This window comes from Thunnus thynnus, chromosome 2 (assembly GCF_963924715.1).
Source record: "Thunnus thynnus chromosome 2, fThuThy2.1, whole genome shotgun sequence".
NCBI lineage: Eukaryota > Metazoa > Chordata > Actinopteri > Scombriformes > Scombridae > Thunnus > Thunnus thynnus.
This window is the reverse complement of record NC_089518.1, coordinates 32,169,977-32,193,039: the sequence shown is the minus strand read 5'-3', so window position 1 is coordinate 32,193,039 and position 23,063 is coordinate 32,169,977. Positions and strand designations below refer to the sequence as shown.

Below are 23,063 nucleotides of genomic sequence, written 5' to 3'. Positions count from 1 at the left end.
GAGGCTATAGCAGTTTGATTACATTTGTGCTTGGCCTCTGTATATTGTCATTTCATGGTCTTCTGATGCTCGTTTACCTACCTATCAATATTGGCAAGAATTTTAGAGCAGGAATCATTCTCATAAAAAAGTGTCAAGCGTGTTTTCTTTTATTTTTACTGTTCGGTATGCGTTTGTAAGAGTTGCATTTGCAGTCAAAACTTCCTCAGCCTTTCCATCACAGAGCAGTGCTCGAATATTTAACATCCCGATTAATCCGACTTTCCTGCAGGTTCACGAAGATGTAACCCATATGCTTAGCAGTGACACGTTTCTATTCTATCACCTTGCGTTTCCCCTTCCCTCCCTCTGAAGGCCTACAGTAGGCTCTAGGAGGAGTGGGGATGTGAGGAGAGTCGGCTGTTGCATGCTGAGTGATGACGATACCGACATAACTAAACCCACCTACAGTTCATTTAAATGCCCGCGCACGGCTCTCTCCCAGCTCGTCACTGTGTCTCCCATTGCTCTGTATTTATAAGGCGCCCCGGTGCGCAGAAAGGCACAAGCATGCCTCGTCTCTAGAGAGGCAGAGCGCGTCGCTGTGACTTGGAGACGTTTTTTTTTTTGGATGAAAGACTTGTGCAGCCGCTGCTGAGGAAGAGACGCGGGGAGCGCAGGAGTTTTATCCCAAGTTCACTGCAGCAGGTCGTTTTGACAGCGACCTCGTTCTCAGGGGTGAGTTTCTTATCCGTTTTTTGATTCACTATGCTCCCTTTTCTTTCTCATTTATTTCTGTGGGAAATTAGGCTGCGCATTCCGCTGGTGGATGGACATGTAGAACAGCTGAGAATGGATGGAGCGATGCTGAACTAATGTACAAACCTGTGGCTAAAACAGGATATATATTTTATTTAAAAATGAAAACTCGTTTGCACACAAAGATAGGAGTTTACAGCCTTATTGGCGATGTTCTTATTTTTATTTTTGCCAAAAAAGTGTCTCCAGAACTTGTTGCTGTGGGAAATACCCATTCAATTCAAGCTCGGCAGGAACATCTTGTGCATTTTTGTCGAGTACATTGATGCTCAAAGAAAGCAGAACAGTAAAACGACGTAAAATTACTTGTACTTGCGTGCGTGTTTGTTAAGTCATATTGGTTCTTTAAATGTGGACATTTATCGTGTAATTCAAAAAAGTATTTGTATTTTTTTTGTTAAATGTATGTTCTAATTGTTTTAAAGGATTGGTAACGCGTAGTTCTGCTGCTACTTATTCATTCGCTATTTGTGGACTTCTCAAGGAAATTCTTGTTCTCAGTCAGGGATTTAATGCAAAAATGTGTCACCATTTGGTTGATCTGTGTGAATTTCGTTGCCGTAGTGGAGGTGGAGATTTGAAAGCTGTTCTCCAAATCCGTTTTGTTGATGTTGCATACTGAGTGATGACGATAGTCGATATCCACCTGTTTGTTTTCTTGTTGGCCGGATTAACCAGTCAGTGGGACCAGTAAACCTGTTAAAATTTGACCCATTGACTGTCCATCTTCATCTCCTGCCTCTTGTTTTCTGTGCGTCGTGTATATACGCTGTCGCCCCCAAGTTCCCATAAGGGCACAAAGACTATACATGTTTCATAATGATGTATGAATAGCAATCAGCTGGAATAATCCTACTTGGCCCTGAGCTGGTTTGTGGTAGTTTTATTAAACTTAATATAGAAATAATTTGCAATGTGATCACAATGTAAACTATAAAAATGAAGCTCTTAAAACTAGATTTTGACTCAGGGCCCCTCTACAAAAATACATCATATCCAACGTAAGATTTAGTGCTTTGACATGCAGCTAACGTGAGACTTTTAGGGCCCCTGGGGGGGATCTGAGGTCCCTGGACATTTGCCCACTTTGTCTGGTTGATAATCCAGAATTTCATGTTATATTCTTATCCTCAGTACAGAAATATGTGTCTGAGTTTTGCATCCACAGAAAGGACCAGTTGAACTGGAAGAAACCAAATGTTTTAAAATGAATGCAAATTACAAGCTCTGTGCACAAACATTTAGAAAAACTTAAAAATGTGTCAAAACTTAACAAAAAGAGAAAAAAGGAACAAATCAGAAAATAAACTGCTAATCAATGGATAGGTAACAAGGAGTTTCTGACGACTGGTAGACGAACACATTTCTAATGATTACTGATGATGATGAGTATCTGCACTGCACTTGCTTGATAAATAGTTCGTTAAGCTCTTATTCAGGTGCGAAATGGTAGCCTATATAAACAATAACCGATTACTTTATATGGTTTGCAGTTATAATTTATAATATAACAACACGATAATGAATCATTCCACCCAAGTGACAAGTATCTGCTGAGTCTTTACTGGGATTGCAGCATTTGTTCATGAATGACACAAGCCAGACACTGCAGCATTCTCAAAAAAAAAGTTTTAATCTACATATTCAGCATATTTACATCAATATTCAAATCGGTTATTGGTAATTTCTTACCTTAGTAGGGTGCAGCTACAAAGGGTGAGGATTAAAGGGCCGCCCATTTAAGTTATTCCTGTGCCCCAGGACAGTTCAGTCAATATTTATGAACAAGCGTCACTCTTTTCCTACAGCCATAAAGACCTGAATGTGTGATTTCACTGATATGCAAAATAAGGGAATGCATTGAAAGTGAATGTGGAGTTAAATTGGTTTACCTATAAGACTTTTATGCTTGTGCCCAATACAAGAATATGTACATTTACTACAGTTTACAAAGTGAGCGCTTTACTTATTGGGCTCTGGAGGAACTTATACGTCCAAGTTACATTATACGTTCAAGGGCATTCCCGATGATTTCTGGAAGTTGTAAAGAATGGTGAGAGTTTAAAGAAAACATTCACTGAAGTGCTGCAAAGCAACAGAAATAACAAAAAGCGGAGAGTGAAGGCAGGCAGCATTAAGAGCCTGTTGTAAAGACGGAGCGCTGACCTTGGTGCTGAATTATTCCCGCTATACACCGCGTGCCTGCCCTCGCGTACTGACTGCAGGGCACGAGCACAGCAGCTTCATACACTGTACATTGCAGGCGACGTCACCCACGCGACCACTTGCAACGATTTCAAAGTAACAAGCTCGTTGTAGCTTTGCATCAAAGGAAGCCAAACGCATTGTTGAGCGTCTGGCAGACGTGACCGGAGCGCTTCCTTTTGTTCGCGAAGTTCATATGAAGTGCAGAGACAAAATCACAGGGTGATTGAACGAGATTCAAGCAACACGCGGAGAGAGAAGGGTCGGCTTTATACACACGCCCTCTTCTTTTTCCACTCAAAAGTTGAATTAAGACCAATGGTGGAAGAAGTATTCAGATCAATAAAAGTACCAATACAGCAATATAAAAATACTTCATTACAAGTAAAAGTCCTGCATGACAAATCCTACTTAAGTAAAAGTACACGAGTATTAGCAGCAAAATGTACTTAAAGTATCAAAGTAAAAGTACTCATTTCGTCTCTCTGACTGATATATTATTATATATGACATCTTAAGATTATTAAAATACTGAAGCATCAATTTATAAGCAGCATGTTACTGTTGTTGCTGCTGGACGTCAAAAGCCAAAAAGGTTGGAAATCACTGGTTCAATCTTTAACAATGTGTTGTATTTTAAAAGCTTGTTATATTATGCATTGTGTCAAATCTTCATCTGAAAAGTAGCTAAAACTATCAAATAAATGTAGTGGAGTAGAAAGTACAATATTTCCATCTGAAATGTAGTGGAGTGGAGGTATTAAGTAGCATAAAATGGAACTACTCAAGTAAAGTACAAGTACCTCAAAATTGTACTTAAAGCTGGAGAACGGGACTTATGTCTCCCCCTTCTGGCACTGAGAGAAATTACAAAAACACTGCAGACAGGTGCTTACGTCATAGGCTCTGCCATAGCTTACTGTGCTGCTACTGTAGCGGCTGTAAAACAGTGGATAAAATGTTGTGAGTGTCACACAACCCCCACAAAATGATGCGTTTCACTGTCAGAATTTGATCTATTCAGTCTGATAACATTCGGAAAGTCTAAAAGAGCTGCACGATTAAATTATTTTATCTCCATTCAAGTTAGCAGAGAGTTAACTGGAAGTCTTTAGTGCGTATGCCCTTCCCATAGAGCATGTGTAGTATGCGTTTTTCCGGCCAGCTTGGGAATGTCAAGCCCGACACCAGATTAAAGACTCCAGTACACTGTGAAATACAGATAAATTTATCTGGTGGTGATAGGTTTAATCATCATTGTGTGAACTCGTTTGGCAAGGGCTTGAAAGCAATGGATGTTCATTTATATGCAAAAGTTCCACACTGCAGGTTTAAGTACACTTGAGTAAATGTACTTATTTACTTTCCACCATTGGCAAAGACACATGCAAACATAATTTGTGCATTGCATACATACAAAGAGCACTTCAACACTTAAACTGAAAGTGTTGACATTTCTTCTGAGTGCACCTCAGCATTGCGTTCATATGAAATATTCAGTGTCTGCTCTTATAAGCCCTGTTTATGCTAAATGTAACAAGCAAATCTGCATCATCTCTGTGCACACTATTTATGGAAAAAACAGTGAAGGGAGTATTACTGATCCTGTAGCTTAGTCAAAATAGTAATGCCACACTATAAAAATACTCCATTACAAGTAAAAGTCCTGCTTCAAAATATAGTTTAAGTAAAAGTACCCCTGTGAATGATATGTTATTGCATTATTGGATCATTGTTAGTGATGCACTGACATGTAAGCATGCAGTGTTAACAACTGTTGGGGAGTTATCATATTTCCTAAATTAGTCACATGTGATTTCTACGTAGAATCTTATTTTTAAAAGTCACCACTGCAGTCAAATACATGTAGTGGAGTAAAAACTATAACAATTTCCTCTTAGATGTAGTTAAGTGAACATGTAAAGTAGCTTAAAATTGAAATACGACAAAATGTACCATAAACTTTTCCAAATGCAGTGTACCTGCTCACAATAACTGTCATCATGTACTAGCTAATGCGGTATTTGCCTTTGCCAAATATTACAGTTAGAATTTGTTTGAAGTTGTATTTAGTTTATGATACAAGACTAGGATCACGGAGGTACAAGCAGCTCTGATCAGTTGGATAATAGATTTTTCATGTCCATGACAAAATTTTGCATCAATAGCTCAATAGAACTTAACGACCTGTGTAATATTACCTTCTAAAAACACTCTGCTTTAATGACTCATGTACCCTCTTTGACTTACGTTAAATCAACACACTGTAAACAAATAATGCAGTCAAGGTAATTTCCTCCAAAACTGATAGAACCTCTGTTTCCCCTCCTCCCTCTTCTTTTCTTGCTTTGCAGAAACATCCCTGGGGACACACATACACGCACAGTCACACGCAAGCACAGTCACACACAGGCACCATGCAGGAGTCAGAGCCTACAGTGTGCCAGCTGCAGCCCAACATCATCTCAGTACGTCTTTTCAAGAGGAAGGTTGGTGGTTTGGGTTTTCTGGTGAAGCAGAGGGTGTCCAAGCCGCCTGTCATCGTGTCAGACCTCATCCGTGGCGGCGCAGCTGAGGAGTGTGGCCTGGTGCAAGTTGGAGACATTGTCTTGGCTGTCAACAACAAGCCCCTGGTGGACCTGTCCTACGAAAGGGCCCTTGAGACGCTGAAGAACGTGTCACCTGAGAGCCATGCTGTGCTCATCCTCCGTGGGCCTGAGGGTTTCACCACCCACTTGGAGACCACCCTGTCTGGAGATGGCCGTCAACGCACAGTGAGGGTCACACGACCCGCCTTCCCACCTTCAAAGTCCTATGAGCACTGCTCCCCTCTCAGCCCATTTAGCCATGGGCAGCAGCAGCAGGTCAACAAGGAGCCCCAGCTTAGGGCCATTGAGAACCTGTCCTCTCCGTCCATCACCCAGTCCCTCCTGCAGAGGGGAGGCATGCAGGCCCAGGACCCCCTGCTGATGAGGGACGGGGGCCGTGGAGCTCTCCTGTGCAATGGGCTTGAGGAGAACAATGAGCTGCTGAAGGAGATCGAACCAGTGCTGCGCCTCATCAAAAATAGCAAAAAGGAGATCAATGGAGAAGGCCAGAGGAATGTGGGAAGAAGGGATGCAGAGATTCAAGTGGCCTGGTAATTTGTGATGTGATACTCCCTTATTGATCCCCTAGTTAAAGTGTCTTTGTTCCCCTCCTTAGTGCAGCTCTGCGTTAGAGCCCAGGTAGAATTAGAATCAGGATTTAGGTCAAGGACTCTTCAGCAAGGTGGTTATTGGCTAATATAAGAGCTTGCACCTGGCCCTCTGATTGAAAGACAGTCTCCCTACTCACTTTACCATCCTGCTGTCCCTAAACTACCTGGCCCAGCTGTGTTTCATTGGCTGTTAGAGACAGGCTCTCATCCATCTAATATGACTCAGTATACAGTGCCAAGTAATTTCTGTCTGCACGCTGGTCTCTACCAAAGCTTAATTAAGGATGATATCACTCACAACATTCGTCACAACCATTTCATTTGCTATTGTTTGATTACTTGAACAGATACTTTATATTTTTGTGTAACTTCTTAATTTAAGGACATTTTGCTACACTTCAAACGTAAATACTTAATAATAAATAGTGCTGCATCAGTTTATATATTACTGCGACATAGAAGACCAAATTACCATACTGCAACACTGTATAGGAATATTTTTATTGTCTTTCGAGAAAGCAAAAGGTCTTCCAATTAGTTCCTCTTGATTGAAGAGGAGTGTGAAATACCTCTGTATCCTTAAAGCTCCTTTTGAACATTTAATGAAATGTTTACCTCAGACTGCTTTTAATTTGTTTTAAGTGTTTAATCTGGACGAGTTTTTCATAAGGCTACACAGTCCAAGCCAATATTCTATCCCTGACTCTGTCTAAATGGTCTGCACAGTGTACTGTTGATATTGGCGTCTCTGTTATCTTCTATTGTACTCCCATGACCAATTGAAATCAAATTGAGGCTACAGTCTCTTTGAATCAATATCTCATTCTTGACCAATCCATGCACATCCTCCTCTCTTTCATAATACTGTTTGAGTTATTCATTACTTTCTAGGGAGATGTGTGCTTAAAAAAAAACCCTCAAAGCATACGAATGGTGAAGTCTTGCCATTATGGCTCCACTTAATGGGGCCACCCATGTACCCAGGAATGGAGTTTTAGATATATTTTAGTCTATAGACCATCTAAAAACATGCTGACATTTGGTCAGCACTGGGAAAGAGTCTGCTAACTTAATTTTATCTTCTGTTTTAGCTATGGAGGAAGGCTTTCTGGAGCATTCTAAATAGAAAATAATGAAAAAGGTTATTGTGAAAAGAATGGCCAATAATATCTTTTATCTCTGGGCACATATGCGCAATAACATCTCTCAAATTCTGTCTTGATGACTATTTGCTTGAAATAGAATGGCACATTAAAAAGGATTGCTTGTTTGCAGAGCAGAATCGGTTACATACAATTTCACAATTTAGCATGAGGCTGATGATGCTCCACGTCAGAATCTGAGTTAATGACAAATGACACATGCAACTTCTGCTGTTTTTTCTGCGTATCTGAACTCTACCTCATGCAAATTGTGGAATTGTAGAGATACAGTGTGAAAGGGAGAAGGGATGCCTGTGAGGATTTGCAATTAGCATGGACACGTGCTCATGAGAAAGATGGGGGGGTAGTGTGAATGGTAGTGCGATATGTGTGTGGGCGTTTTCAATTGGGGGAATGCAAACTTGAAATCACACGCCGATGAGTTTGCCGTATTTATTCATGTCTCATGTGGTTTGCCACAGCAGCAGCACAGGGATCTCCCCTCCCCCCTTCTCATTTAGTCTCTCAAGATCGAATAAATGTGGAAGGTGGAAGAGCAGGAATTTCTTGCTCCCAACAAGCCAGAACTTCAGTAATCTTGATTCATCATTTGTTTGCACAACCACAACTGTTTGTTTTAAGTATCAAACCATATGTTCTTACTTTTGAGATAAGGCCAAACAAGTCATCTTGTGACAAGAAACCTAAATGTAGTTCAATTTCCTGGATGAACGGAGAACATAGTACTGTAGCATTTATTTGCAGAGAATGTAAACCCAGTGTGTAAAATGTGGTTATGGAAGTAATAAATTATGGCTGCTACAAACCAATTTATCTGACAAATAAATCAAAAAAATAAAACCAACTGCACCTCTTCTCAGAACGATTATGTGGTGAGAATTTGCAAACCTACATGTAGGAATGTAAGTTGCACAACTGCAAAACTGCATCAGGTACAAGGAATTGACTGGTAAGCCACAGTAATGTTAGCTAAGATCTGTTTATTCACATACACAATGTCCTGCACAGAGAATATGCCTACTTGGGTGTGTCGCGCATGAATACCTGTTGGGCAAATCTGTGTTTAATTTTATCTGCATAGAAGGAGGAAAGGCATCTTGTGTGTGCATGATTTAGCTGGGATTTCAAAGTGAAAGGAAAGAGTAGTTTTGGACCAGATTTACTTACACACCTGACAGAAAATTGTGTATGATTTCTAGGGACCTTGGCGTGGGAAACGGCACAGCCCCCCAGCTGGCATCAGATAACGACAGCACGCTGGAAAACATGCCGCTGGAGCTCCACAATGCTGACGCTTACAAGGTAAAATGAAGCAAATGCTCAACCCTATTCATAACTTAGAGAGATCTTTTTGTTACTCTTACTCTCCTAAAGATCCTTAATCCTTTTTTCTGTTGGTGTATGTCAGTTTACAAGCAGGCCTCTGAAGTGAATTTCTGCAGCTGTGTAATGCATGTACATCCATGGCTGCCTTTGTGTCTTTTTATCTTTACCCTTGTACCATAATCCCACACTATTGGCCCATTCCATGCTTTCAGAAACTGAGCACGCACATTTGTGTTGCTTCTTTGCTCATAGTAATACAGCTTTTGCTTACGATCCTATCACCTAGGCATTAGATCCTTCCGGGAGCAAGCTGTATTAAATCCAGCTTATGCCTTCCACATAGAAGGGCCTGATCACAGGTCTGAGTGTCTGTGACATGGATTGCGTTGTAATCTGCACATGGTCTGCGTTATCCACCCACTTGTGACGTAGCTTGAGTCTCCATCAATGGGACCGGATGGGGCAAAATAATTCCAGGAGGCCGAATGAATGCATGCAGCTGCTGATCCCTCTCTCCATCAAATGTGGCCCCTCTTGAAATGATCCAGCCCCTCAGACCTGCAGGGAAGAGAGTGTTAATGTGCACGCTTGTGAGAACGTCTGTGTAAGTGTGTTGGAAAGAGGGAGGGACGGGGGATGTGGATGAGGCATGCTTGACGGCATTTAGAGAAGCTATACTATATATGTATGATGTGATAAGAAGCCAGCCATATGTCCTTCTTGGAAGTGTGTGCCCAGACTATGGAAGCCTGTGTGTCTATGTGCTTCTGAGAAGGTGTGTTTGGGAAGTGGAATCACTATCTGTGTCCAGTATGAATGTGCACTGACTCATGCAGCAGGAAGTTCCCTCGCTAAGTGCTAATGCTAACTTTGATGGCTCATTGCTAAGTGTTTAATTTGATTAACTCAAGCCAGACGCTCAAGTTCTTTTTTTTATTTTTAAATGTACGAGTGAAAAGGTTTCAGAAATTTTTAGATCGCTTAATACAGGAATTTCAAGTGACAAGTCTATGGCCTGAAAATTAGTTTTCTCGTTTTGGTGAAGGATTGTCCATGTCCCTCCAGCTTGAGCTTCTGCTCCTGCTTGATTTAATGTTTAATAAGCCCGTTGCAAAGGAGAGGTGGCAGAATGTTCTGTCAAATTTCACTAGCTCATAAGTTCTGGAGACACCTTTGATGATCCATTGAAAGCAGAGAATTCTTTTTTACACGCTATGGCTTAATCATCACTGAATAAGGCACCGATTGTCAGACCATAAATTTACTTGTCTTAAAATCCATGACTAAACCATATAAATATTTAATGAATAACATCTCTTTCCATTTCTCAGGCTGTCATTCTCACTTTGTTCTTTTTCTTTTTTCCTCACTTACCCCCCTGTCTTACTCTCATCATCTCTATTTCCCATCAGAAGTTTTAATTGATGGATGAATGAGAGACTTCATTGCATAACTGCATTTACCAGAAAGACTTTGGTGATTAAGCCTCGTTATGAAATTATCTTCATCAGATTAGCTCAATTATCTTTGTCTGTAGCTTCATGGATGCTCTCTTCTGTTACATCCACACCTTATTCTTGACATTGGGGCCTGGAGATTGACATGTGATGGGATTTACACATGCTGTGAATTGTTTATGTGGTCCAGCAGCTTGCCTGGGTAACATGCAGAGCATGGGCAAGGACTGTCCCATTAAAACAGGCTGGATTTACGTTGTGCACAAGCAAACAAAGTAACAAAGAACAGCTATAGACCTCCTCCTGTATTAGCTGAAGATTATTTTTATGCTCTCTGATGACCATCATGAATAAATTAGTCCCCCTAGAAATCATAGAAAAAAGATGCTCCATATAACTACAGAATTATCCTGATTATTGTTACATTTTTTAGGTTTCTTCAGTATCAAAGTAATCCAGTGATTATTGTCTGTACATTGTTGGGTACACTGCAAACAGGAACTTCTAATATCTAATTCAGCATACTTTTAATGGGGCCATTTGCCAGAAATGTAAACAGATGTAGGCTGAAAAACAAGGTTCAAATTGCCCATAGATAACAAACTGAAAAGGATTTTTTTTTTTTTTACCTTTATCTAAACATATGGTGCAACCACAGGATATACTGTTGAATATCACTTTGTTCCAAGGATGCTTGGATTTTGGTTTTATGTTATTTACATTATTACAGGCTAAAAGTTCTGGTTTTACTTCCTAAATTTACTAAATTGGTCATGCAAAGTCTGACCTGGTCTTTATGTAAAATGTTTAATGGGCAGAAAAGATGTTCAAGTCCGACATTTAAAATTTACATTAGTGCACATGTATAAAACATTTACAGGTTGTTCATATAAAAGGCTTTCTCTGAAACCAGCTTGTGGCATTCAAGTTACTTTCTTAAATGTAAATACCAAAGCTATAGCTTCCAGCCAGTGAGCAATAAGCATAATATTCAAATAATACACAATTGCTCTGATTTTTATGTCAACAAGCCTTGATTCTCTGCATCTGATTTTCTTTGCCTGTTCAACTGAGAGTCTCTTTATGCTACAATGATCTTTCTTCCTGTCCACAACATTTATTTGAAAGAGGTGATTGAACCAGAGTTGCAAAACATCAGGTAAAAAGGACTGGAATGACCTACATGGAGCTGAATTTGCATCTACAGTATCAACAGATATGTACATATGTGAATAAGGGAATGAACTGCAACAATCAACTATATGACAAAGAAATGGGGAGTTTGTTTAGTAGTTTTGTTGTGAATGTTGATATATATTGATTATGAAATTGAGTTAAAATGAATCTGAATTTCAGTTGTTCAGTAATAAGTAGGCCCTTTAGAAGCAAATGGATTAGTGGCCATAGGAAGACTATGAATTATGATGGGAGATGGCGTGGCTTCAAGTTTCAGCTGTATCTGTGATTTTGCAATGGGGGTGAAATGCGTATGCATGTGTGTGTGTGTATGAGAGTGTCTTTGTGGCTGTATCTTATTGTGTGTATATGTGTTTATATGAGTTAAGTTGTTTTTTTCTGTTGTTCTTGTGATAGCTCTGAAAGTGATGAAATACATATTTTATGTTGATCAAAGAAAATTTATGATGCAAAGAAATTCCACATCACTGAAAAAGGGATTAAGAATAGTTCATTTGAATATTTGGAGTTCAAGAAATAAAACACAGGACATTTCAGAAATTCTTATCGAACAGAATGTACATACACATAAAGAAACACATTTAGATTCAACAATAAACAGTTCTTTATTGAACATAGCTGGGTGTAATACTTACAGACAAGATAGGAATGCAAATGGAGGTGGAGTAGCAATTTATGTTCAGAGCCAAATACCAGTAAGAGTTAGGGGGGATCTAAGAAGTATAGATTTGAAGTAATCTGCCTACAAATTCAACTGCCTCATCTAAAGCCAGTATTTATTGGGTGCTGTTATAGACCACCAAATGCAATGATAATGTATCTGGATCAAATATGTGAAATGTTAGATAGAGTATGTGATATAAATAATGAGATTTACTTACTGGGAATTCAAGGTGTTGTGGTCTTGTAATTTGTCACAAGTTATTACCAAGCCAACAAGAATATATTGCAGAGCTGATGGTTCACAATCATTGACTTGCATTGATCTAATTTTTACAAATGTTGGGTTGTGCTCAAAAGCAATCATAATAATCATAATCTAATTGCAATTGGAAGGAGGACTAAAGTTCCAAAATCTGGTCAGGAAATAATATTAAAGAGGATGTTTGAATATTTTAACGAAAATGATTACTATGATGAAGTAAGAAATATTGAATTTGAAAAAGTTTGCATGGGTGCAATAGAGAAATTATTATGAATGAGTAAGGAAAAGCCTTCAGATGTTGATAGCCATGATGTGAAGCCACTGAAACCGGTAGCAGCATTGATTGCTCTGCTTACTTCTTACATCATTACTTTAAGTTTAGAAAAATGTGTTTGTCCTTGGAAATGGAAATGTAAAATAGCCAAGATTGTTCCACTAGCCAAGAATGGCGCAGAACCATTCTCAGGTAAAAATAGTCAACCAATAAGCCTACTTCCCGTTTTGAGGAAAATTAAAGAAAGAACAGTATATGAACAAATCCAAAAGTATTTCTTTAAAAAATTTAAATACGGTGTATTAGCATGTGTATAAAAAGGGGCACTCTACGAATACGGTATTAACTCAGATGACTGGATGAAAGAAACTGATAAGAAAAAAGTTGTTGGTGCTATATTCTTGGTTTTGAGTGCAGCATTTGACATACTTGATCATGAAATTGTTATTGAATAAGTTGAACTGTTATGGCTTTGACACATCTGCTGCTGAATGGATCAAAAGTTATCTCATCAACAGGAAATATACTGTAATATAATGGTAGTTATTCTGGGGTAAGAGCAGTGAGTTGTGGAGTGCCTCAAGGAGGTTATTTAGGGCCGCTTTTGTTTTCCATTTTTACAAATGATTTACCTTTAATTTTGAATTATGGCACCATTGCGATGTATGCAGATGATTCCACAATATACAAATCAACACAGACATCTGGAGAACTTGGTAGGGTTTTAAATGAGGAATTAAAGTTAATAGAAGAATGGGTAGTGGAAAATAAATGGGTTTTTAATGTAGAAAAGACAAAATGTATGGTATTTATTTCAAAATATGCATTAAAAGTTGCACCAATTTCATACTTAACTATATGAAATATAGTTACTGAACAAGTAACAGACGTTAAGTTATTAGGGATCACTGTTGATAGTAAAACGTCTTGGAACAGCCAAATTGATCAAATGGGTGGTGAAAAACACTGTAGAAAATTCTAGCTATTTAACCAAATGATTAGTGCAAACATTAGTGTTATCACAGTTAGATTATTGTTCAGTGATTTAGTCCAACACAACAGAAAGTAATTTGAACAGGTTACATGTAGCTCAAAACACAGCAACTCACATCGCTATTGACTGCCCATATCAAACAAGAGTAAGTACAATGAATAATAATTTGGCTTGGTTAAGTGTAAAAAGCAGTTTGCATTATTCTCTAGTGTGTTTTATAAGAAATATCATCATAACTAAAACCCCAGAAATACTTAAGTGACCTATCATTTTTTTCAGATGGACATCATTATTCTACTCGGCAGTCATCAGAGGGTCATTTTCTGTTGTCTCAGTGTAGTACAAGTTTAAAACAGAGAACAGTCAATTATCAAGCAATGGTGGCATGGAATTCATTACCAAGATTTTTGACTCCAGAAAGTAATACAACATGTTTTAACAAAAAGTTTTGATTGTATTTGTTTACACAAGGAATAGAGTAGAACATTATATGACCTTTTGTTTTTCTGTTCTGAAAGATGTGATATGGATGTTGAAAAATGTCCATTCCACTTTTATTTGAGATTTAGTGGATTAAGTTGTTAAATGATTTCTTTTTTCAATTATTTAAGAGATGAAATTATTATATAGAACTACTGTATGTATTACACAGGCTTTGAGTTGGTGTTTGTTGTTGTGTGTCTTAGTGGTTGCGTTATGTATTTTGAGTCTTATTGTGACTATGAATGTTACAGATGTGTATTGATGTATCTTTTTTTTGTTGAAGTATTGTTAAAAAAAAATACTAAAGGGGACCACAGAAGGAGTAGCTACTGTTACAATACAGTAGCTAATGGGGTTTTAAACAAACAAATAATCCTCAGTGATAACAATGTGTCATATCTGAGCCGCACAGTGGGGATTACTGCTGTTGGAGCATGAACACACCGGATCTAAGCTCTTTACTTTTTGTGTGTACCAAGTCAATTTCAATTCAAACCCCCCCAATCCTCTGTACTGTTTGAGAGGAAAGGAAATGACAATGTGACTCAACTGCCTTGACACTGTTGGTATTCATTTTTCTAGAGAGCATGATGATTGTGTCACTGTTGTTCAAAAGCTGCTCCACCCCACGATTAACAATACCGTGGGAGATGATGAAAGAGCCTTCAAGGTGTGGGATTGATTACTCTGATCTTTGGCAATCACTTGGTGCCTCTCTCTTGGAACGCTTACAGTTAGCTGTGGGGTTAAATTGCAGGCATTCATGAGTCAATAGCTACAGTATTGGAAAACCCAGTGAGCCAAGAGCTAGCTTGCCATCAACCTGCTGTTAAATGCTGATTGCCTTTATTATGGAGTGAGAAATTAAACAAAAATTAAGGAAGAAGAGAATATGTGTGGTTTCTGTGCAGAAGTCTGTGTAAGAGGGACTTAAGCACAATGGCAACTGATTTGCAGTGAGAAGAAAGAGCTAGGAGTTCACAATGGTTGTAAAAGTGCCGCTAAAATGCTTCCAGATATTTCTGATGTTATTTCTTTCCTAAGCGTTGCCAATCAATTTCTATCATGGCACTCAAATCCACTTCCCCCAGTTAGAGGGCTGCATCTCTTTTCATCTTACCACAGTGTGACTTCCAGTCATAAACAACTTGAGAGAGAGCTTGAGTCAATGATGGCTCAGGGGTCAGAAACCATTAGCAGATACAGCACAGTGCCCCGAAGTCATGACTCATGTTTAAATGTCCCTGTACTCTTTTCAGCCCCCAGCCAAGGGCAGGACCTCACCCACCAAGTCACTGCAGAATGGAAGCCCCTCCAAATGCCCCCGCTTCATAAAGATCAAGAACTGGGAGACTGGCACTGTCTACAGCGATGTACTCCACCACAGTTCTGGCAAGGTAAGGCATATCAAAATCTGTCCAATTAATGGATGGATAAAGAGGTCTGCTGCAGCATTAACATTTGTCGCTGAGGCAACCATTCTGACAAGGGTTGTGAAAGATTTTTATGTCGTGACTCAAGTCAGAAAATAACCAGGGCTCCTATGCCAGTGTTGAATCTGTAAGAAGGCAATGAGGTGCTATTGTTTCTTCATGTCATCGCACCCCTTACTAAATTGGACAGGATTAAAACTACTGGCACCAAGTGACCAGAAGAATAGAAACACCTGCATGATGCAATTGTAATGCAATGCAATACAACAGCCCTGCAATAAATAAATAAAACTTTTTTAGAAAAACCTTAAAATTCAGTTTAGACTGCTTTAGTTATTTGTGTGTTGACTCAATTCTATGATGAGTTTTGAGGCTGCAATTACAAGATTCACTACAAGATAAGAAACTACAACCTCAAATCAGATCATAGGGTACAAAAAAAAACATGTAAAAACAACAATTCATTGTTTTACTTGGGGTTATGTGCCAAACTATTTCTTGGCTGGGACCAGTTGCCAGGCAACCAGTGGATATTCCAGGAAGTTACTGGTCCTAGCCAGTAAGAGGAAGAAATAGTCCGTCACATAACCCTACATAACCGTACATTTTTTTTGTACTGAGATGAGATTAAATGTGTCAATTTGTGAGCTTTACAAATAGTTTTGTTGCTGCCGGACAGAGCCAGACTAGCTGTTTCCTCCAGTTTCCAGTCTTTATGCTAAGCTAAGCTAACTGGCTGCTGGCTGTAGCTTCATATTTAATACACAGATATAAGCGTGTCGATCTTGATCTCATCTAATCTTCCGCTAGAAAGTGAAAAAGAGTATTTCCTAAAATGTCGAACAATTCCTTTAATATTTAAAAATGGCTGTAAACCATTTAGAGATTTAAAACTAGGTTTACACCAAGACCAAGCAGAAAAGTACAAAGAATTTGACCTGGTTAAGTTGTTGTTGACGTATTATAGAGTAAATAATCTAAATGTTGTACCAGATAGCCAAAGTAGATGCGTCACAATAAAAGTCAGTAGTCACTGATATATACATACTACACAGGTTAACTAACACATTTGACAGATATTATATCTGCAGCTTTAATAGTATCTTAAAGCCACTGATGAACATAAAATTCAGTGTATTGATTGACTGAACAAACATTTAGCCTGCAGACTTACCAACAGATAATTTGCAAGTCAATTAGATTGAAGAATAATAGCGCAGCATGGTGTGCTTTCTCTCTGCTTCTTACAAGCTACGCATACTGTACATTAGAGAGCTTTTGCCTGAACTGTTAGTGATTCAGCTTGTTACTATTTAGCCAGTAAGCAGGGGGTCCGGAAATCTCGGTAAAGCTAATAAAAATAAAAAAATAAAGTAATCCTCAGAAATAAAACAACAGATCACTGATTTTCTGTGTGGGGACAGGTCACATACAATGACTCAACATTTTCAGTAAACTCAAAGGTGATGTTTGGTGGATATTTTTATCTAAATTGCCTGATATTAATGAGTTCATACATCTATAGAATGACTTGCTCAACAAAAGTGAAGTTACTAATCCTTTTATTCTGTCCTCTAGCTGTCAGGACTCAAAAATGTCCTGGAAGCTAAATAGGATAATTTCCTAATTCTTTGTTTAAAAGACCAGACAGACACAATCACATGCAAAGATTCAGCTGCTCTGCCCTTGCAGTTTTACATGTTCATGCAGCCAAATTTTCCTACTCTAGCCAGTAAGCTGGTCTACCGAGCACAAGGTAAGCCTCACTGTTTAAGCATTCATCCCCCAAAACACTGCAGCCATTCGTTAGCACCAAACAGCAGCCTAATTGCTTTGGTGACTTATCGGACAGGCTGTTGTGCGCATCCCAATGAATGGCCTGTAATAGCATCTTCAGATTTATTATATATCACACACGCTGCTGTATTCAAGGATGATCTGTCTTTTTCGAAAAGGACAGCTGGCTGGCATGAATGCCCAGAGCGGTATGATGAGCGGACGTGCTGGAGCACGAGTGATTCCTTTGTTTTATTTTTAACACTCTCTGCTCTACTCATCCATTTCCCCCCTTTTTAGTCATCACGTCTCACTCCCCTTGTTTTTCTGTCTCATCTTTGTTGCTCTCTCTTGTTGTCAATCCATTTTCTCTGTAATGACCCTTTTATTTTTAACTTTGTTTTCTTGAGCATTTTCTCATGTTCTCAATTTCGTTTTCCATTTTTACTTTGTTTTGACTGGCTGTGATAGCATGTTTGTTGTCTAGCTCAACAGATTTTTTTTTTTTTTTGTCAAGTTAGGGTTGAATGGGCTGGAAGGGACACGGAGGGAAGTTTATTTTGGATGCTGTCGGTCCACGCCTGAGTGTTTGGACAGTGAGCAAGTGGGTGGTTCAGTGTAACAAGCCAATTTTAGCAGCGCTGGGGTCATTGTCAAATTTCCTCCTTGACTGCACGCTTGCGCTATCGTTTCTGTCTTCCTCTCTTGCTCACTCATTCGATCTCTCTAAGCTGGTGAAGGCATATACGACAAACCAAAGTGACAGCTGACATCAACTCTAATCACATTAAACTGACCACACAAGGTTCAGCTATGAGCAATTTTCTCTTTGCATCTGTCTGTTTTCTTGTTTTCTGTCTTTCCTCCTCGCTCTTTCTGTCTTCCTGTTTCACTTAATGGAAGGATACCAATCTGTGACTCACTGACTTACTCATTCATTAACATGCATGCCAGCCATGTGTGAGCAATATAATGAAAGGAATTGTGAAATAGTCGTGATCTTTAGTATGCATTTAAGGTCTGGAAATTATAATAGAAGTTGACCTTTTACTTGAACCAAGTACAACATATTATGATATAAATGGAACATTGAGTTGGTATATTTGGAAACCAAAATTGGATCAATTGCCTTTTCGCCTTGCAGATTGAAAGATGGGGTTCCAATGGGCAAAAGAAATGTAGTTTACAGAAAAGTTGAAGTTAAAAGAGGATGAAAAACAAGTGTAAAAAATTGATTGGAAAAAGGGTTTTCCTTTAAAATATTCAATTTGTGTAATGTATCATTTAAGCATTTCCTAGGTCTTTTTCAAACAGATCCAAGGCAGTCAGTCTAAAAAATGAATAGAAGATGTGATAGCTCTTCCCATTGTAAATTAAAAGAATGCCATGCTTCTCTCATATCACAGTCAATCAACACCGTGATGGATGCAAAAACTCTCTGTCTCTCCTGAGTGAACAGGAGTCCTGTAGCCCAGTAAATATGTTGAAGAATTCTTTGTCCAGTAAAACAAATGAACACCTTTGTTCTGTGCTGTCCAAGGAGCTCACATGGTACTTTCTATTGTGTCATTCATTGCTCAAAACTACATTTTGTGGATGTTTGCAGAGAACTCTACCATATGCCACAATCTCCTGGTTCTCCAATTGCATTTTGGCACTGGAGAAAAAAAAACAACGAGCAGAAAACCCTACCTCATCTGTCATTTTATTTGTATTTTCAGATGCCAATCTGCACCGAAAACGTGTGCATTGGCTCTGTGATGGTGCCCAACCAGCATGCCCGCAAGCCAGATGAGGTGAGAACCAAAGAGGAGCTTCTTCCACTGGCCACTGACTTCATAGACCAGTACTACACCTCCATCAAAAGGTAAGCACAGCCTGCTGCGTCCTCCAACACCTGCAGAATGAGTTAAACCTTAATGGGTAGACCTAAAAAACAACATGTTTTTGGCTGGGTAACAGTAGGCTGCCTGCAGTGAAACAGAAAAGGGTAAAGAAAATGGAGATCATTTTAGTATTATTGGTGTCACATTATTAGATATGAGCCACATAGCCTTTGTAGCTCTCGCCACTGACTGAACCTTTTGGATTAGCATTAGGTTAGCTACTTAGCCTGCTGCTCCACTGGCTCATCTATCTTATTTGCTAAAGGTAGCTTGCTTGAAAAGTTAAAAAGCTCAACAAGTCTTCCTGAATAAGTTAAACAAGTCATAGAAATTTAAAATATCTCTTATTTTAACAGCATTTAGCAGCCCTCTGTTAACTAACATTTCTTCTGACCAAAATGTAGCTTTTTGTCTAAAGTAAAATTTTCTTATGGCAGACATTGACTAATAACATAGATATGATTCTTTTCCATCTAATGTGTCATTAAGCCATGCCTCTTAGTGCTAGCATGCACATCACCAGGGCTCTGGCACCTGGACATGCAAACAGGATGTAGTTTATTAGTTAGTTATTAGTTATACCTGTGTATAACAGCACAGGTGTATCCTGTTAATATTTGTTGTGAAAAAGGAGTACAAGTTCATTTTAACCTTCATGTAGCGTATTTACTTATTTTCTGCAGTTGATATTAGTTGATTAAGGGCAGCTGCATGAAAATTAGGTGGTACAAAATTTTTGTCCTTACAAAATGGCACTACTTACATATAACACCTCTTGTACTGTGCTTTTCTGAATGTCATCTTATTCTCTTGTTCTTCTGTACCTGTCCTGCCCACAGGTATGGCTCTAAAGCCCATGTGGACAGACTGGAGGAAGTGACCAAGGAGATTGAAGCTTCAGGAACTTACCAACTGAAAGACACAGAACTGATTTATGGAGCCAAACATGCCTGGAGGAATGCTGCCCGATGTGTAGGGAGGATCCAGTGGTCCAAACTACAGGTAATAAACAGAATACCTAAAATCGCTGCATGCTGCTGTTAATGCCACTGTTTATGTGCTGTTTTTGACAATTTGGAAAGTAATGTTGATGGGTGTCAAACTGGATTCTGCAATTCTTAACTGCATTTCATTTGTTACAGTCCTATGTCAGCTTAAACAAAGATAGACATATTTATTTTATTTAATACACTTCACCTTGCATGAAAATGGCTCTGAGTTTTCATTTTCACATTTGTTTTCTAGGTTTTTGATGCTAGAGACTGCACAACAGCTCATGGAATGTACAACTATATCTGTAACCACATCAAGTACGCCACCAACAAAGGCAACCTGAGGTAAAAACAAACAAACAAACAAACAAACACCCACACTGCTCAATTCTTTACACAAGACTTCTTTTGTTTTGCGTTTTTTTCCATTTGTTCAATTCTACTCATGTTCCTCTTACTACACTTGTTCCATCCCCCATCTGTCACTGTATCTCATCACCCCTCTCCATCTCTTACTACCCTGACTTGACCCACTGTCCCATCTGTCAGTGCGTGCTCCGTCTCTTAACGCTGTATCTGACACTATCTGCAGCCTGTGTATCTGTCAGTGTCTCAGCACCAATCATTGCCCCATTGGAGAGGCGGCAGACCTTGCTAACAAGCAGTCATTTGTCAGACCTGCACAGTGCTCGCTCACTCTCTACCAAGTCTTAATCACATGTGACACTTCATATTTACTTCATGGATAGCCTCTGACTCATTACTAGTCTTTGACTGGCCTTCTGAAGGACAGCTCAGACGCACATGTTGATAAGAGCTCTTCAAGTTTGGCTTGCTTGAACATTAATAAACATGCAGCGCTATTTGTGACATGGTGCAGTAGTTTTGGAAAGGTTTTGCTTATTCAGAATCACGTCAGCTTTTCTGAATGTTCCCAAAATATAAATGTAATTCGAGAGAAGCTCAAAATTAAACTAAGAGACCATGAGTCAGTTGTTTTGTTTTGTGGTGGATTTCGTGGGAAAAATGATGTTATGTCTACAGTACAGTAAATATTTGTTACAACTGAGAGATCATGTAAAAAAAAAGGTATATTTTTATTATATTTTCCTTTAAATGGGTTGCAAGTGAAATAAAAGACCATTCATTTTGTAAATTGTTAGATATTATAATATCACAGTACTTTCTTACTTTCTTTTAACACACTTTTTATAAAGAGTTATCACTTCATCAACAATTGATTAATGCTTTATAGATAGTTTTAAGTGATTAATAAGAAGATAAGTTGGGTTGTGAAAAATCTCTCTGGTTGGTGCTTTTCCTGTCTGTTTGGTAATTCTGCAGTTGTAAATGTTAATAAAGGGTTTAATCATCAAGTTCACAGTCAGAAGTGTTAGTAAGTTGTTGATAAATGTCTTTTTTTTTTCCAGATCGTCTGCAGCCCTTTTCTAGAAATAAATGGTCAAGCAATATAACTAGTCAAAGGGAGTAACCCATACTTAACAATGACTTATAACTGAAAAATAAAGCATTAGTAAATGATTAATTTACTATTAACAAAGCCATTACATCTTATAACTCCTTTTTAAAGGATGCCATATTGGAAAGTGGCATCAATATCACACTACTGCTGTACAAGAATGTGAATTATCAGTTATGATTTAATAAACATTTTAATATTGTTCAGTAAAATATAATAACTTACATCCTTTGCTATTCACTTTCTCATGTTTGAATCAGCACACGTTGCCTGTCATCATACATCGTTGGTCAAAAATATTTGACTTGAAGATGGTTGACGTAACAAAGTGATGTAACTGCTTCAGGGTTATCTGGACATGTATTCTATTTTGATTTACTGAGTATAACATTTTCTATTTTTCTTGACATTGATTACCCCAGTCACCAGTTATCACATGATACGTTACCCTAAAGAGCACAACTTAAAGTGAAACTTGTCATTTCTTGTACATACAGTCAAGTTTGATTGTAGAGACTGTGATTATTGATTTCACTATTTACACTAGTTTCCAAAGCCGAGCTGAGAGATTGACTCCCGCAGATGTAGACTGCTAGCACAACTGGCCCAGATTCACACCAGCTGCTCTCCCTCCTCAGCGACTTACAACCAGCTTAGCAGTATTAACACTTTTGCTCGGTCATAGCATTAAAACACTACTAGGATGTAGAGCAGACCAAAGGTAGATAAGCTGCGGCCATGCTATGAGTCCTTTGACATAACATAATTAAAAATGCCTTGGAGCAAAATTACACGCACAGTGCTAACCATCTGTAAGCAATCGTTGCTATTGATATAAAAATTTCCGTGGCACAGTTCAGATATCTAACAGTGTTTTCACCAATGTGTTGCAACATGAGATTATTCCTAAAATGATTGCTGCTGTGCTCTGCTGCTCTAAATGATACATTATTGACATACTAACCCATTTTTTCGTTTGTTTGTTTTTTGCAGGTCAGCCATTACCATATTTCCTCAGAGGACAGATGGCAAACATGACTTTCGAGTGTGGAACTGTCAGCTGATTCGTTATGCAGGCTACAAACAGCCTGATGGACAGATCCTGGGAGACCCTGCTAATGTTGAGTTTACTGAGGTACACATGAAGATCTGAAAAAATATACTTTGGAAGAAACGTCTTATTTGCACTCAGCTCACATGTTGCTTTTGGTTACTAGATTTGCATGCAGCTGGGGTGGAAGGCTCCGAAGGGTCGTTTTGATGTCCTGCCCCTCCTGCTGCAAGCCAATGGAAATGACCCTGAGCTGTTTGAGATCCCTGAAGACCTCATCCTGGAGGTGCCGATCACACACCCAAAGTGAGTTATGCCTTCCTACTTAAGCGTGCATAAAATACAGTGAATCTGGCAAAACAAGAACAGTGGGGGCTGCAAAAAAAACAACAAAAAAAAAAACCATCCACCTACCCACACATCT

General features: G+C 38.8%; 1 protein-coding gene across 1 annotated transcript in view; it reads left to right on the top strand.

The window, feature by feature from the left end:
* The first annotated feature begins 610 nt into the window (after nucleotides 1–610).
* The window catches only part of nos1 (nitric oxide synthase 1 (neuronal)), a 42,386-nt gene continuing 19,933 nt past the window's right edge, over nucleotides 611–23,063 (top strand). Inside the window, exons 1-9 of the mRNA XM_067570377.1 lie at nucleotides 611–717; nucleotides 5,358–6,142; nucleotides 8,565–8,667; nucleotides 15,281–15,418; nucleotides 18,952–19,097; nucleotides 19,956–20,118; nucleotides 20,362–20,453; nucleotides 22,582–22,723; nucleotides 22,806–22,945. Of these exons, the coding sequence (XP_067426478.1) occupies nucleotides 5,421–6,142; nucleotides 8,565–8,667; nucleotides 15,281–15,418; nucleotides 18,952–19,097; nucleotides 19,956–20,118; nucleotides 20,362–20,453; nucleotides 22,582–22,723; nucleotides 22,806–22,945 (1,646 nt within the window). The 5' untranslated portion in view covers nucleotides 611–717; nucleotides 5,358–5,420. The remainder of the gene's footprint in view (nucleotides 718–5,357; nucleotides 6,143–8,564; nucleotides 8,668–15,280; nucleotides 15,419–18,951; nucleotides 19,098–19,955; nucleotides 20,119–20,361; nucleotides 20,454–22,581; nucleotides 22,724–22,805; nucleotides 22,946–23,063) is intronic.